Source organism: Tigriopus californicus, chromosome 5, assembly GCF_007210705.1.
Source record: "Tigriopus californicus strain San Diego chromosome 5, Tcal_SD_v2.1, whole genome shotgun sequence".
In the NCBI taxonomy this organism is placed as follows: Eukaryota; Metazoa; Arthropoda; class Copepoda; order Harpacticoida; family Harpacticidae; genus Tigriopus; species Tigriopus californicus.
In genome coordinates, this window is record NC_081444.1 from 12,624,617 (window position 1) to 12,642,579 (window position 17,963).

Here is a 17,963-nt window from a genome sequence, read left to right on the forward strand (position 1 = left end):
ACATATGCTGTTTTTTCATTACTTCCTATACACGAGTGGCTCTCCATCTTTGTCCATGTTTTTTAATAAACTTTTTAGACTTGAACATATGGTACTTCAATTGATCAAACTTGATCAAAAAATGATCAAAGCATTATGTGTTACAGATCGCCAATGATTAACCAGCCCAAACCCTCCCAATGGTTGATTGGATACCGTGGTTAACCGGGATTATCTGTTTGGGTTCTTTCCACCTAGGGGATAAAGTAGAGAGGCTGGCTAGCTGAATGACGAGGATAGTTGGTGGTGAGGATGGAGGCAAGGAAGATTATTCATCAGAATTAATGAACGGTGCCAAACTGGAAGGTCATCAAAGCTTGACCATGTTTGAACGACTTGACTCATCGGGGTCCAAACATGCCGCCATATTTGAAGCCCTCCCAAGTTCATTAAATAAGGACCCCGGAGTCTCGTCCGACACTTGCCCTTAAAAAAATGAACGAGCATGAGCGATTTGGACGAAAGTGCCCTCAACTTTCCTTTCCTGGCTGCGACGTCGAAAAAATGGGCAAAAAGACACCTCTGAATTTTCTTCACGTGGAGGTATGTTGCTACATTTGGCATCATCATTTGATACAGAAACTCATTGACGCTGGTTTCCATCTCCCATGTTTCTTAGTTTATACTCTCCCAAGATGTAAAGTCTTCAATTGAGGGTCATTAAAACCTTCCATGCCTTTAGCTGTCTTGACTATGCTCACCCAGAATTCTTGCCAAATTGCCAACAGCTCCGTAGCATTGGGCTTGTTGCCAAATGGGTTGGTTGTATTGTACTTACCGGTATATAGCTCCTCCGGCAATTCAGCTCGTAGCATACCATGTCAGCATTTGTTGCGGGTCCCTAGATCATATCGGGAGGTCCCTCTTTGACTTCACTCAAACCATGGCAATCTTTTCCAAGGGGGCATAAACTTGCAACAATTCAATTCAGAGGGTTCCCCTCAAGCTTGGCCGGAAAAAAACCGCTTGCGTATAAACCCGATTCTGACGTGGCCGACCCAAAGTTGGCCGAGTCTCGACTCTCTATGTTTATAGCCATAAAACATTACCAGATAGGGACTTAATGGTTTTGAGGACCTTGTTTAAAATTCGGCCTCGCTCAAAGATGATCTACTTCGGCGTGATTCAGTTGAGCTTGCACCATCTTCTATGAGGTGCTCTGACACTTCACCTACAGACTCGATTGCTCTCATCTCATCCTTGGTTGTTCCACTCAAGGGCTCGTTTGTCGGAATTGTCGGGGCGATTATTATTATATACTTTCAAGTCCTGGCTATGAACCCCCAAATGACGAAGACGCGCTTCCAAATGGGACATATGTCAAACGTGAAGTTCATGGAGCATGAGCGATGTCTCTGCGCTTATCTCGGGCAAATATCCACTTAAGGTCACTTTTCTGCATTACTCGCAAAAGAGCGATCCACGATAAAGAAGGCACTGTTTGGCATTGGTAATGAGGTCTTTGCCCGGGCTCTTCCATGGGTCTGTTTCCACGATTGCTCGTGTGAGCGAGTCTGAATTCTAAGTTTGACAAATGATTCACAACGAGAACAAAGACAAGCCCGGGCATTTAACAAGGCACGCTCGAAGACCCGCCCATCCAGGGCAATCAAAGTAATTGTTGATCAAATTCTTGAACTGAATCAAGACTAATGATGCACGAGAGGAAGATTAAAGAAATGCAAATCCACCGTTCAAGACGTGAGGCAAGGATAGATTTTTGTTTTGCATTTATTTGCTCCACCATTGCTTAAGCATTGAACAATGAGGAACGATTCGATTTGCTTACGTAGTCACTTTGGATGCTACATGGTTCCGTTAATTACAGAGCACTACTGTTTCTGGGCGTTTGTGTTTATGATTCGATTGTTATGTTTGGCCAAAGACCCTGAATTCAAAATGACAAAGTGAGCTCGTTAACCAATTGTTTCATCGTGCTCTGTCATGTTTAGATCCACTTGAGTGGCTTCAGAAACGACCAAGGGGAAACAAATCCAGATTGTGTAATGCCAGAGCCATTTGATTTCTTGGCCTAGAGGACCCTCAGGTTAATTGAACTTGAGATCCGGGGATTGCATTCGACCACTTCGATATTGGAGTAAACCTGATCTTTCTACAAACCGAAGCTCTGGTATGGGTTTTCCATCCATGGTGAATTTGGCGCACAAAGAGACCAGGATCGTCAGAACAACATTTGTTTTAGCCAGGCAGTTTTCTCTAAGTGGAATCATGACAAATGGGCACTTTTGAGAAATCTGAAGCGACTAATCCCAATCCAAATGCCTCTCATGATTTCTTCGTACACCAGACCATGAAAGCGACTTTTTTGCTAAATCATCCGATCTTGATGCCTGCATGCCGCGGCTTTTGGGACTTTTATGGCTCATTTCAAGAGGCCTCGAAGCAGTTTTCTATAGCACACTCCTTCGTTCGTCCAAGCACCGTTTTTTATACATGTAATGAAATCCAAAACATTTCAGGTGAATTTGACCGGCGGGTTTTCAAGTGAGAAAGAGACTTGCCATTTTGAATGAAGCTCAATTTCTAACAGTTTCCCCCAGTAATGGTCCATCATCTTGATAAGAACCGGCTTGTTCATGAGATTTCTCGGGATGTGGTCCGGCCGAGAATTTCACTCAAAAATCCAATCAATACGAGATGGTCCATCACGGGAGTCTCCGTCATCTACTTCATTATGATCTCTTTCCATGGTTGACTGAGAGTCTCTGGGAGCAGTAAGTATTCATGGTTTAATTGAAGCCATAAAGTAGTTGCTGTTTTTTCGATCCCAAGAACCAGATCACCCCTCCTGAACAAGGCCGACCATGTCAGTTTCAATCAAAGATTCACTGAAGATAGGATCACTCCTGATCATTGTCTGCTCCAAACCGGTTTTGGCAACAGCCTTCTTTCTAACACGGAATATTTGTAATGCGGATTTCTGTGTCCCGTTGACAAGATTGTATTTTTTGTCTCCGAGGCGAAAGAGGGAAGGAATAAGAAGTTGGATTTCCATTCTTTAATGATAGAGATTCCATTTGGATTTTTCTATGTCAACAATAACAACAGAAACAACATCAATAACAACAATAACAACGTGCGTTCACAGTCTTTTCAGGGTCTTTGGAGGAAGAAAAAATCTCATAGATTCCACCAAGTGATAGCAAAGTCAATGGGAATGAATGCGTTTTTGTGTGTGTCGAGTAGGCAAGAACGTATAACTTCCACTCAGATAAAGCGACCCGATAAAAAAAACCTAGCTTACTTGAACCGATCCGAGTCGTCAATATCTGAGATACGAGTCGAAATTTCCTACCCTCAAGGTAAGACGACCATGGAGTGTAGAGTATAATACTACAAATCTACTCCGGCAGTCAACCAAAAAGACCGAGATCATCGTCTTGTCATCTTTGATGCTCCCACTCCGAAGTCAATTTCGGTTCTTTTAGAAGCCATGTGTGAATGAAGCGTCAGACGGGTTGATATGAAACCATGAATTTAGCATCTCGCCCGAGCGAGACCATAAACTATCGATACTTGTGAGTGAATGTGTATGTTTTTCGGCAAGGGTGAGATCGTGTTCACGCAATGGACTACTTTCTGCACAGATCAACCGCCGGGCTGGGCCGGATCGACACGGTTTGTCCATGACTTGAGAGGTCCACGGCCTATGAATAGTCAGTCGAAGGTAGAAAAAGACTCATGGAAGCGTGCACAATTGGAGAAATTTGTTTGAACAAACGCCTAATGGTCCGATATTTAGAAGGAATTTTAAAAGCTTGGCCATCAAACCAACCGTCCCAAACCGATGCCTCAACCAAGTTTGGTCACTATCACAACAACCCCCAGGATGCATTGAAAGGTTTCGCCAACTAGCCGTTGATCACAACGGCAACTAAAAGTGTGGAAATGTTTGCATGACTCGGGTTTAGTCCGCAACTGAGAGCATGTCCGTTATCATTAACGTGACTAGAGAATACATTTCGTTCTGTTCCTCAATTCAATTGTGAAATGAGTCAGTCTGAGGTACTAGTGTTCGGGTGTTTCGTCAGAAATGACGATGATAAGCCTTGGAATGTTTGTGTTTGTACAGTTTGTGGTCGCGACATGTCTCTAACATCCGTGAATAATTGGTTTGAACAGACCAAATCACAACTTTCACAATCGTACACAAACTTTCGTGCAAGAGGCGAGGAGGTGAGGCTCGAATTTCGCAAACTTCACGTTTTTCTCTGTCCAAATCGAATCGAGAGGTAATTGTGGGGTTTTAAGAGTTGTTTGAGTCCGTTTTATTGGTGTGTAAAGCAATTTTATGCCATCTCCATTAGGCGTCACCAAACAAGGCCAAACCTAATAAATAAGGTTAATCGACTCAATTCGGCATCATTATTTCAATCATGGAATTAGTTTTCACTCCAATTCCACAAGGAAACATGGTCTCTTTCTCGCGGTTTTTTTGCATTTTTTTTTTGCTCGAAGTGGAAATGCAGCTTCATTCTCGAAGAATGAAAATGAACTCACACTCTTCGTTCGTTCTTCGGCATCCATGGACGCGGACCGTTTCGAGGAGACGAACGAACGAGGAGGCAAGATAGTGATCACACGGATAAATTGAACTTTAATTACATTAGAATTTCAGCCTTTTGAGTGAAAGTTGGTGTGTATGTGGTTGAATCACAATATCCCCCCTACTCATCATTATCTGCGTCACCATCATGGCCGAGTGCATCTCTACAGATCATGAGGAGTGTTGGGAAGGGGCCCCGAAGAGCTTCAAAAGCTTCTGGGCTTGATGGGCTTGAGGAAAACAATTATTCAAATGTTCTGCAAGCGGGGAAAAGGTGTGAGATTGCGTCATTGGACCAATCGTGTGGATTGCTTGATTGAATCCTGAAAGAGACCCAAGGATCCGTGGCTATCGGCAATCAGTAGGTATTCTCTCTTACTCTTCTCTTAAACCTGGGAAACCAAACGACTTTCAATGATGGATTCAATGTCAATGTCAGTCAAGGGGCTCAGAGCCCTCACTTGTACCATTTTTTGCCCTACTTTGAGCGTTTGTGGGCAGGATATCCATTTCTGAACACAATTTCCTGGTCTAGTTTGTAAGGCACGTTGAAGAAAATCTGGGGAGGAGGAGGGAGGAGGAACTAACCCGGGAACTAAAAGCTGGAATAGGGTGGCCATAAAAGGATGTAATGACGCCATGCGACAGTCAAATGAGGCCTCTTGGCAAACGAGATATTGAATCCATTCCCCCCCCCCCTGATTTGTCCATATTCGGAGAGGTTCCTGCTTGGCCGTGACAGAAATTTTGCTTGTAATGTGAGACGAAGGTTGTGAATTTATTCGTTAAGCTCTTGACTTTCATGCGTGTTTATGAAGTGGCTCGCACTGGGTGTTCCCATTGACGACGAGATTCTGAGCTTTAAAGAGTTAAGTATGAAGTATCCTGATAGTACACCCGGTTCTTGGTGAGTGTGCCTCAAAGGCAGAAACAAAAGATCATTAAATGCACGAATTATATGAACCGAAACTCACCTCGCAATGACTACATTTCCTCCATTTTTCAGCTCCTCTAAATTAAAATGAACATCAGCGAATCCCTATATAACCAAACCGTTTTAATAGTTCCTCGTGTGCCTTCAAACCCCGTGCTTAACAAAAATGACAAGGTAAGTCAACGATTAGGCTAAAGTCACATTGACAAGGTAAGCAGCACTCGAAATTAAAAACAAAAGTCGTACCTTATATCAGCCCTTCCCTTGAGGGTCCAACGGAATTTGGTCAAGCCAAATCTGGCTCCTTAAAAAACAACTCTGCTTGGGAAATGGATGGAAAAAAGAAGGCAGCTGTCGATCAGGTGACAATTGATTTCCGAGGGAAATTCAAAGAGAAAAGTTTCTTTGATTTGTCCATGCATGAAGGTGAAATTTTTCAGCTTTTTTGTGTGTCAATTGAGATTGAGATTGAGATTTCTGTGGCGTGTGCGTTTGTGCGCTATACCGTGGTGAGTCCTCTTCCTGGTTGTCATTCGTGCCCACCGATTGTGATCATTGAATACGGGGGGGGACCAAAAACCAATCGTGAAAATGAGCGTGGTTTTTGTGGATGGAATGAATGCTTTAATGGATTTGCTTCGAGATCCTTTTCAGGCGTTTTTACTCGTATACAGACTTCATGAACCGTGCACAAATTCCTGAGATGGACTTCCCAATTTCACCTCATAATCAAGTTGGACGTATTGAGGAAAGAAATCTCAGATTTGAAGCCATCTCTGAAATGACAGAATCATTGCTTCCCACAGATCATTGGAAAAAGAATATCAAAGCTCAGGGCAAACTCAAAGGATATCGGCCACAAGCTTCCAGGTTCCTATGCGATCATATCATTAATCTCACGTCTAATTCGAGACATATGTATTAGTTGAGGCCGTTCAAGGTTTTAACCCGGTCGAGTTGATTTGTTTCCCATTCTCGATTCAGTTGTATCCTAAGCAAGTTTTTTTGCACGCTTGTTTTGACCATGGAACAAGCAATACAGATGGATGCTTGGCAAGTTGGCTGGTTGTCGGATAGGAAGTTCGGCTTCTGTATAATATTGTTATTGAATCGAATCAGTTTGAACGGTACGTGGTTATGGTACCCCTCAGCATCCAGGAGGAAGTCAACCAAGCTACTACTAGGTCGAACTTTTTCAAATGGTCTTGAGCAAGATCGTGCATGCCAACTTCTCATGAATCTTTCTTTCAATTTTGTTTTGCTCGCTGGCCTCGCTGCTGACGAGGATGAGATGCTTCTCTTGGCAGCACTGTAGGTATTGTACGTACGTCCTCGACTTCTCAACAAGTCCAAGTCAGAATAGAGATGGTCCGCTCAGTACAAAATTTTACACGTTTAGCAAGTCATGGATAGATTTTGCTCTTGAGACGTAAATGGCGAATCTACGTGCTAGTCAAGTTTGATGCTGCCTCAAGTGGTTCTTGAAGTGGCAAGCAACTCTCCAATTATTTCAGATTGGCTTGAATTCGTTCTTTCTTGCAAAAAGTCGTTCTTTCTCTCCATCTGTTCACGAGTTTCTTTCTTGGCACATTGAGAGCGCTGAGCTCGGAACTGGACCAATATTATCGTTGCAATTACGACAAGAGGTGTCTTACCTTTCGAGAAATCAAGTTTGTTTTCACTGTTGGGGCGTGTCCACAGATAAGATGGGAAATTCACTTAGTCCTCCCAAAAAATAAAGTTTTTTTTTTCTGTTTCAACACCGGTTGATGCTTATCTTCCACTTGGAGCTTGAAGTCCGTATTTTACACCTTCGGTGGATTTTTTTGCACGAGGATTGTGCAAAACAATGCTCTCCACACGAAAGATAGCAATCACAGTTGTTGGCTAATAATAGTCTGTCAAAGAAGTTTTTGTCACTTCAAATACGAAGCAAACAAAGTTTACAAATGATCTTGATTTTTTTGTAGCCTCTCTTCGAGTCCTGAAAAACTGTCAAAAGTTGAGGCCTTCGGATGAGGATTGTTTGTCTTACGCTTAAAAACGTGGATGCGGTGAACTGTCACTCACTAGAACTCCGTCAATAATCTTGAAACAACATCCAACAACGTGACGGACCAACTCTTGGTGGTCTTTGCCACCAGCAAGGTGTCTTCAATCAGGTCTAAAAACTGCAATAATTACTTTCAGGTAACGAAAAAAAACAGCACTAAGGAACATGAACACTTCCATTCGTAGCTACACATGACTCACATGGTGATTCACCTTGCCATATATTCTCAACATTAACAAGCCAGGCAATCCGATAAAAAGGGCCTACTTTGATCTTGCAATTGTTGCAATCGACACCGGTCGCATATTGGGTATTGGGGTCACACACAATAAAACACTCTTGGGAGGAAATGTCTCCACAATGATGTTTCATGAGCAACTGCAGGCTGGAAGAGCGAGGCGTGAAAGAACGAGCGAGCGAGCGAACGAGCGAACGAACCGGCGATCGAAGTGCGGAAAAGGCCAACGGTATGCGCCAACGAGTGAGGAAACCACCGTCAAGAGCAGAGAAGAACCAGAGAGAGACCTCCTGGCACGTCTCTCCCCCTTAAACCCATCCAGCATTCAGGCCTCGGTCTAACCATTCACGGCATGGCGTGGCTTGATCCTCGAACGTTCGTACCATGTGTACATGTACTACATCCACTCACAGACACTACGTTCCGTCAAACCATGTGATCCTCAAGTCTCGAGCGTAGAATGGCCCGGAGAAGTTTGGTTTTTTGGCTTGGCGTGCGATGGCTTTTCGTTATCAATATTGGAAAATCCGAGTAAAATGGAAAAGTGAACATGAACGTGGTAAGTGGAAGAATGTACTGAATGTAGCGAGTGACTCTGGATGATCACGCCTTGAAGAGAATGATGTGGAGGATTCACAAGGAGACACAGAAGACAACGAATGCCATCGGCCACCTCGACGAACCAAAGGAGAGAAAAAAGGAAAATTGCCAGGAACTCAATCAAGTGTTAGTTCATACCACACATGTGTACGTACACACCAACAACAAGAACCGCAATCGACAATGCATGCGGCAACTTGATCTGGAAAGATTCCCAAGGTTAATCCGACATGTGGATGCCATAAAGCACACTTTGAATTGACCTCCTGAGTCATCAATATTGGTCGTAGGATCAGGATCAAACAGCAGCCTGAATGGCGGGATGGTCACTTCCGATGACAGTGATTGGAGAGTGGGATAATACCTTGGTACTTGGCCACCCAGGATTGGCCAACACGGTTTTCTCCCATCAAGTGGTTGTTCGTACATTCTTGGAGGAACTCGTCGGAGAGGACCAGAGAGGACGGAAAAAATTTGAGAGGAAGTTTTGGAAGAGACGGGCAAAAGTGAAAATTGCTATTGATTCCATGATCCGCCCGATGGAGCAAGAGACGGACGCGAGTGCTTGACTCCTTTTCCACCCTTTTCCGATCGGAAAGTAATTGCGACATTGGGGGGCACTCGATGAGCTTGATTGACCTTAAAAGAATCGAGGAAATAGAGCGAATATCAAGCTCTAAAGAATGGAACACGTCAAAAAACAAGCGTTCAGTTGTTGGGATGATAAAGGTCCCTGAAGTGTTGATAGCCTGAAAGTTGATAATCATTCATATCGAAAACTATGTGAGTTGGGTGGTATTTTTGGGCGATTGATTTTGAAGGAAGATAGATAGATGTATTTCAGAAAGGAAAGGAAAGTGAGCGTATCAAATATTAATGTACACTAGCTATCGTTTATCCTTATCGTTGTTACTCATTTAAAGGCTATTGAGCAATTTGATATATAACCACAATTACTCAGAGAACAGATGAAAGGTCACAAAATGAGCGACTGGTTCATTTATTACGAATGTGCCATGCAAAAAGTGTTCAAAGGGAACATCGCAAAAATTGGGAGATTTAGTTTGCTAAGTTCGCTCATTGTATACGGTTATATACATAACGTACCAAATGGAGGGATCTAAAGTTTGAGACAAACACAATATGTTGTTGTTAAAAAAGTTGCCTTATTTATACATGCTCCTTATAGGTGCACGATTTCAACATGAACTCTAGCACCTTAAAAACTGACGAGGGAAAATTATTGCTAAAGTAGCAACCTGCCCACCGAAATACAATGACGAAGGCGCCTCAACTTTATTTCTTAGTCGAATGGTAAAGAGACATTCCCTTTAATAGCTAGCCAGTCGAATCTAGGTATCAACGTTTTTGGGCGATTTTCAACGTTTGCTTTTAGTCTCGTTTTGTTGTCCAAACTCTAGCTTATTTTTTCTTGTTTGTCCACGATCAACCGTCTACAAATCTTTGCTCTTGTATCATCAGCTAAATGTCAGAGTAGTGCGAAATAGAGTTCTAGGCAAAGATATGCCACTCTGAGATTTTTTTTTTGTTCCAATACGCCTGCAATGGGGGTTGACATTGAACGCATTTCCAAAGTTAATTGATTCTAAAAATAAGGTTCTGAACTCAGGGAGCCAATGGGTTTATGGCTTGTTTGATTTCTAAAGCTGAAAATAGAGGGCTAGGAGGGCCTGGGAGAAATGTCACTCTGGCCAGGAACTCTAAAGAGAGGAATTTGAACGTTGGACTCGCATAAATTGTTTTTTCTTGCAAAAGCATCAAAAATACCAAAATAGTCAAATAAAAGAGGTGCCGCATCTCTTAAGACATATTATTCCATGATTATGAAGCATACAAATGAGTTTAAAGAACAATATGTAGCTCAGAGCTACAGTATGTCTACTACAGTCCACCAAATTACTTTAAATTTGGTCAAGATGTTTCTGAAACAATTTTCTAGAAATAATATTATTAGCAAAGGAGTATTGACTGATTGTGTTTAGAGCAAATTCTTGCTTTATCAAGAAAACCTAACTAGCACTTTTCAGTTGTTGTACTTTAAGACATGTTTAAAGTCATTTTAAGTATATTTACATGCCTGGTTTTAAGTAGATACCATCAATGGTTACGAAAATGATATTAGTCACATATTTTGTTCAATAATTATGCCAATAATTGACATTCAAAAATTTCAGCATCAAAAGTTTAGGCCTTACATGGGTGGAAAGGTTTGGCGATCACAAAAAAATGGCGTTTACTTGCTTTACTGTCCTTGCTCCGACCAAGCTACTTGAGACATTGTTTTGAACACATGTTGGTAGTTTGACAATAAGGTGTCAGGCCGAGCTATTTCTCCTGCGTTAATCAATGTCAACAAGGGATGAGAAATTATTACAGAGCATTTTCTAACACCTGGCAGAAAATGGCACAAAATCATGCCAAAAAGGTGGCAGAAAATGGTAGAAAATGGTCAAAATATCGAAAACCTTTGACACCTTTAAAACATTTTTTATTGTATTTGCATACGTTTTCAAATCGTTTTCAAGTCTGACTGTATCCTTGACATGCTGGGAAGGAGATTTTACATTGGTATACAAGATACTAATCAAGAAATATCACTCAATTGAGTCTGATGGAGTTTGAATTTTGCCACAACAATCGATCATGAACAGGGTTGCCATGAGGCTAATCTATTTTCAGTCGAAATCACTTTTGATATTAATCGAAATTTTATGTCTGACAAATTGAAATATCATTCCGATTTGGTTGACTAGTTGCGCATTCATTTTAGATAAAATTCAAAGCTTATGGAAATACTCTTGTTTATATGAAATATCAGGGCATTAGTCTTTCCTCAAGAAAAGGAACGAATTACAGTTACAGTTACATTAGTCAAAAATAGTAATTCGTTACACAACCATTACTTAAAAAAGATGTAATGGCTCGTTGGAGTGACAAGTCTCTCCCTAGAGCTTTAGTGCGCAGCAAGGTAGCAGAACAAGAACAAAACAGTAATGAAATGTTTCGACTGACTATAAAATCATTCTTAGTTCCAGATACTAACTATTTCTAAAATTTTGTCGGTGCATTACAACAAGATGTTTTGTTGTTTAAAGAAAATCCCACTTGAAGACTCGATATGTCAAAAGGAGTGTAGGCATAGGAAAACACGTAAAACAATGGGGAAGGAGAAAAAACTTTCAGCGAAGTACGGTTAACCTTGTTTTCCTTTCTCCGGTGGTGCCAAGCAACTTTTTAAGCACTTCTTGATTTATTTAGTTATGGTAATCCCAAAAAAAAAATGATCAACCCTCTACCAAATGATCGTAGATCCAATCAATTTCGAATAAAGACAGGTCCCATTATTGGCTAATATTTTAGCTGCATCTTATTCAAGATTTAGTTGGTCAGATCAATCACGTCTAAGGTTCAAAATGTGTTTGATCAAGTTATATTGCCTTCGAAAAATTCATTTTATGGCTTCATCGTAAATGCAAGGCGTTAGGAGTCTCCCAAAAAGTCGAAATAAAACGAACTTGACGTGTTTTGTACAATACATATAAGTGTTGTCCTTATTTTGACTTGAAGGCATGAGGCATGTTTTCCCCAGAAGATTGGCACTGTTGAATTAGTTCATATTTGGAAAAGATTTTTTTCGTATTTTGCATTTCCACGGGCTTAGCCAAGGGAGCATGGCCAAGAATGAGAGGAATGCAGTGCTAACTTACATACATAAATGCAGCGCATTAATTAATTTTACTTTTCAATTTTGGAGTCAAAATGGCAAAACTGGTAGTAAGAAGGCTGGGTTTCAGCTGGATTCAAGACTCTCTGGATCGGGTCTCACCCTGGTTTTCTATTCAAAGCTTGAGACCTCAGAGGCCCCCTTCCCATCACTAATGCTAAGCAAATAAACATTACCAATCCTCATTAGCATAACATGTTGGCAAGAAAACTATATATTTTAGTGTTTGAAACAAAAATAATTTCAATAGTTTAGCAAAATGTGGTCTTAATGAGGCAAGAAGCCTGAAATATTGTTCATCTAAAATTGTAGTAAAATTAATTGTAACGAGTAACAAACTCGCAAGTAGTGTTGCAAGTAGGGTTTGTCTATAATATTAGTTATTTAAGAATCCTGTTTCTAACTAATTTTGACTTGTGGTAGTTATTTGATTCATATTTTTTTTCGCTTTTTTTGGTTTGGTGCACAAGAACAAAGTTTAAAAAGGTTAGTCATGAATAAAATAAAACCTAGAAAAACGCATTTATCTTTCAGCGAAACCATCGCCAGTTTTAGTTGCCACAAGGCACAGAGAGAAGGTCACAAGTCATTTCTATGTGTGACAAGTAAACTATTTTCCTAACATTTTATCTGTCTTTGTGGCTGTTAGAGCATTGATGGTATTGATACCTAAAAAGTGTGCACAACCATCATAAAGATCATCAGAAAATAGAACACATTCAAACATTGAAATCTTCATCCCTCTAATTTCAGCATTGCAATATTTCTAAATCAAAACAAATTATTGTGAAAACCATGGGATATAACCAAAGAAATACCAACAGTACCACTTAAACATGTCTGAATATAAAACGTATGCTTAATTAGCCATGCGAAGGCAGGGACATTCAAGGAGTATTGTAGTACGGCTTTCTGTTTTGGGTGATTTAGGGGAGGGAGAATTTAGAAAAGTATCATGATCCAATATCATTAAAGATATTGAAACCAACACCTTCCGATAGATTTGTATCAACTCTCGATGAAACATGACTTTGTTCGTTTAAGAAACAATTTGAAAAAGCCAATTTTGATCTTTCCGAATTTTTATTGTTACTTAAAAATCTACTCCTAAAATTCGTTTGGCGTTGCACGTTGCTCCTCTCGAAGATACGAATTAGAGACATTGTGGAGAATAAAAAAACCAATAAAACAAGTAAGTCAAGCTCTTTTAAGGACGTCACTAAAAAGGGCAATTCTTTTGAAGACTCTCGACTGCTCCCTAACATAGAGTCAAAAACCAATGGTTATTATTAACTTCTAAAATCGCTTTCTTTTCAACCCATTAGTAGACGGAGGTAAAACTACTCAAACTTTAGGGTGGCACAACTTTCCCTAACGCAAATTCAATGTAAGATTTCATTCATGCAATTGAAATTACACATTTCCCTATCTAAGTCTCGAATAACACAATCTGATTTTAATTTGTGCACTTCTTTCCTTGAATTTTTTGCCATAACTCACAATTTTATGAGGGGCTCTCTATTAAATTTAACAAATCTACATTGACCAGTCTCACTCCTGATTCACGTTAATGAGACTGTTTAAGAATTGGCGACGCTTGATTTATAAAAAATCTTTATTTCCGACCGAAAAGCATTCCTCACTTCACCCTGCCCAAGACCGATACAGAGTCATGATACTGTCACATATGATACCATTTGCGCACGAATAACAATCGGCACAAAGGGGCCATTGTCAAATTATCAACTCGTGAGACTTTTTTAGGTCCGCCCCGTGCAAAATTGCATTCTTTATTAGATAAGGAATTTCTGACAAGAATTTTGATCAAGCCATTTAGAATCGTTGCTTTGACCATGGGCAAAAATGTGCATGCAACCTTCCAATGACATAAATCAAACAGTTTTACCTCAAAGTGCAACGCCGCCTTCAGCGACCTTGTCAGAATGGCGTAGCTTCGATAAAATGTAAATCTTGTCCGAATCGTCCATGAATCGTTCCTACTGAGCTCACTCTCATGAATTGAAGGAGACTAAGGGACGGAATCTCGCTAATAAGGAATTACAAACTCCTTGTCCTTCAACAACCCAATTGGATAATGCCAATAAAATAAAGAATGGGCCTTGAAGCAATTTCTTTTGATTGTAGCAACAAAAAGAAGCAAGAGATACATAAAGGATTTTATGGCTTGCTCCTAATTTAGCTGATAGTCTTGATATAACTCAAGCCAATGACTTTGTCCAAATTCGAACTCAAACCAAAGTAGACGAGAGCCTTTGATTCCAATTAGAGTCTCGAACTAGTCTATTTAGTGAAATTCGTTTCTGACGAGATGCTTTTGTGATCGAAAAATCATCTTTTATTACTTTCACAATTTCTCCTCGAACCTCATTTTGACGCACCTCTTGCTCTAGAAATAAGGAAAAGATTGTTAAGGTATTAGCGTATGAAAACCCGTCGCAATGGCAACAAATATTTATTTCGTTCACAAACCAAAAATGATCAACAACGTAGACATGTTTAAAAGCATTTCAAAAAGGCTCAAAATCCAGGTATAGTACACGAAGTAAATGTGATGCTATCCCATGGGCAACTATCTACCTACACTGATCGATTTGTTTTCTATCTGAAACCACAACGGTCACTGATTGTTTCAAGTTTTTCATATTTCTGAAATGTAGTTTTTTATCAATAGGGGGATCGGCAGCTTCGAAAATTCATCATTTTCTAAGGGTAACTAATTTTGCTTTTGGCCAATTCTTCAGTGAAGTCATGTTAGGTAAACATTCTCTTTTGTATTAATCTTGGCCACTCATTTTTGTTTGATAAACAATCATTAAATGAAAGAGGCGACAATCTCTTTTGAAATCTAGCATAGGGGCAATTTGGAGTTTACAGTACATAAGGGATTTGCCGACATTAGCTTGAAATTGGTACTGGTCTTAACGTATTTTTCCTTCTAGCACAGAGTAGTATGATACAAAAAGGATTCTAATTGTGATTGATTCTGAACTAAAAAATGTCATATTGTAGTAACATTTTTGGACAAAATTATTGACTGGAACATGTGAAAATTTGACTTCGAAAATGACGATTTTCGATCAGTTTGAATTTCCCGCCCTTTTACTTTTAGGATTTTTTCCCGCCCTTTTACGATTGCTCCGATTGCTCCTTCGACTTTGCTTACCCGCACTTTCAACCAAAGACAGCCCTTGTTTACAATTTGCTTGCAGTTTGTGACGTAAGGCCGCTGAATCCTAATAGGCTCTACAAGTAAAACCTGTAAGCATGCATCATGTTTACTTCCTTGGCAATGAAAAGATACAGGAAATGCTGCTTTTTTCATTCACTTATTTAATTTAATGGCTGCAAAAATGGATCAGAAATATTTGAGGTCATTTGATTTTAACATAAAAGGTAATGTTATCTCCAATATGTTAGTATCCACCAGCCATTCCCAAAAACTCTCTGCAGTCTCCAAAAATAGCTGATAAAGACCCAAAACAAAACAGACTACCGTAAAGTTTGAATTTTTCGAAGTCAGAGTTTAGGTTGTCGTTTGTTTAGCCAATTGAGCCCCTTGTGTTTCAAAAAAATAAACACTTGGGGCATATATTTCGTTACCTGGAAACCATAACTGTTACAAATAGGTCAAAACGTATATGCCAATGAAACAAAATAATGCTCTTTGATTAAGAAGTTCTTTGTACATACATGTACATCACATCCTTTGTGAGGGTGGAATTAGTAACAAATTGACGAACTCCGAAATGTGCGGAATTGGTGCGGATACAATTCACTGAATTCCTTTTTTTGATACCATTTCAAAAAAAGTTGTAAGACGCATAAAGTATATTCTGATAATTGATTTTGCGTAGATGTTGATGAGACCAAATATTGAGAGCAATCAAATTTGCCAGCATATGAGTTATTTGATAGGTCTTTACAACTGCCTAACTGGGATTTGTCCAATTGCGAGGTTGCGAGATATTTTGGCAATGACCATGAGTCAGTTTTGCTCAAATTCGGATGCGTCTTTTCTGAATATCGATAGTCTCCTTGGCATAGGATAGAATCATGAGACCATTTCCCAGGCGAACACCTGCCTCCGACCCATATCTGAATTTCATGTACTTCTGGAGCAATCCAATGAACTTCATTTGGGCCTGTTCCACAATATCCCGACGTTGAAGATTCACAAATTCACTTGAGAACAAAATTATTAGCTTGAGAAGGTTCATCTGTACATCGTCCACGGGATCAAGTTTATCCTTCCGTGGCCAGGATTGCATTTTATTCACCAATGAAAAGTGTCTGGCCTCATCTGCTGCACTTGCTGCCCAAGGTGACGAGAACACTTGACTGTACATTAGTCTGGGTTTATGCTCAGACATCCCGAAAGCGTCAAGTTCTTGAGCAAACTCATTGAGGTATGGAAATTTCCCAGATCTCAATGCCTTCTCGAGAAAATAGACAAAACACCAATCGGTTTCATATAAGGATACAGCATATTTGAGCGCTACCATATATTGTCCATTCACCCTGACCAGTTCTTGTTGATCTTGAAGCGGCAAACTTCGAAATTCTGGGACAGAGCCCATAACTTGGAAAACGAAGTTGTCGCAGAGTGAATAGAACTCTTGATAGAATTCGAAATCGCTTTGTCCACCAAAGTAGCTCATCACCGCCATTTTCTTAATGAAATCCTGTTTTTGCTCACAAACAGCATCCATGCTTGCCGTGAAGTGCTCGTCCATCATTTTCATATGGGCTGTGATGTGAGTGTTGTCATTTGTTGTCAGTACCAACAAAGACATTCGGCCAGATTTGGGTGATGTCCGAGACACCATTGACCCCGCTTTTGATCCACTGGAACTTTTTTGATATCTCCGTTCGCGTTCATGATCCGAAAGAACCCAACCAGGTCTCATGCCGATGGACAAGCACCGATGAAAACGGCAAAATTGACATCTGCGACGGGTAGTTTTGTCGATTTTACACTCTTGGGATCCCTCCACGCAAGTCAAAAAGGCTTGAATCTCCCTTTGGACAATTCTTCGAAAGAAAGCACGACATCCGGAGCAACTTTGACCACCGTAATAATTGTGTTGTCCAGCGTCATCTCCACAAACTTGACAGACTCTTCGCGACCACGAATCTGACGATGTCGAAGAGGATCCTTCGGAGTCTAGATGTGTCCTTGAGTTTTGGAACTCGTAGTTGTCGATAAAATTGGCGATTTCTTGGACGAGATCGAAGGTGCTGTCTTGCGCCATATTTTCAGCATTCTTCTAATTGAATCTCTTGATTTTATGATTATCTTTTGTTGAGATAATTTGAAGCATGATAAGAGCGAGCTGAGCTCTCTTCCCATGCGAAGCTGCGACTACTGGGTTAACCCCGTCAAAGTACTTGTTGAAATATGAACGTACAGAATCAACTTGGGGATCATCAAGAAAAGCCCTTGTACTATTTACTTCCTTTCCTTGTTGTTCTTTGAAAAGACAAACTTTGTTTTCATCTATTTTTATGTAAAATGACAGTTGAGATGATTGCTGGTGATGATTAAATCAAGTGCCCGGTCATCATAAATGGTTCAATGTTAATGGGTGAGTTCGAGCTAACCTCGTTTCGTTTATGCAAATTCCTCACATTTTGCCATCCCAACCTCGTATTAACTTTTTGGGCAATGCCTGTTTCTAACTTGAAATACCAATCGAGTTTTTATTGTGTTCAAGATCTGCTACTAAACCTACTTAAAAAGTAGAAAGAAATTAGACTCAATTATTT

The 17,963-nt window shown here is 40.2% G+C and overlaps 2 protein-coding genes across 2 annotated transcripts in view; both read right to left on the bottom strand.

Moving 5' to 3' along the window:
* Positions 1-7,923, bottom strand: part of LOC131880442 (putative ankyrin repeat domain-containing protein 20A2) — a 48,610-nt gene extending 40,687 nt beyond the window's left edge. The window contains exon 1 of the mRNA XM_059227083.1: positions 7,196-7,923. The gene's annotated coding sequence lies outside the window, so the exon portion shown is untranslated. The remainder of the gene's footprint in view (positions 1-7,195) is intronic.
* Positions 7,924-16,007: 8,084 nt separating this feature from the next.
* On the bottom strand, positions 16,008-17,574 carry LOC131881171 (thyroid hormone receptor beta-A-like). Its single transcript, XM_059227951.1, has one exon. It carries the CDS (start codon positions 17,447-17,449, stop codon positions 16,193-16,195), a length of 1,257 nt encoding a protein of 418 aa, XP_059083934.1. The 5' UTR covers positions 17,450-17,574; the 3' UTR covers positions 16,008-16,192.
* Between the last annotated feature and the right edge of the window lie 389 nt (positions 17,575-17,963).

Bases quoted from the DNA above. Each gene is read 5' to 3' on its own strand.
- LOC131881171 (XM_059227951.1), bottom strand. From the start codon at position 17,449: ATGGCGCAAGACAGCACCTTCGATCTCGTCCAAGAAATCGCCAATTTT.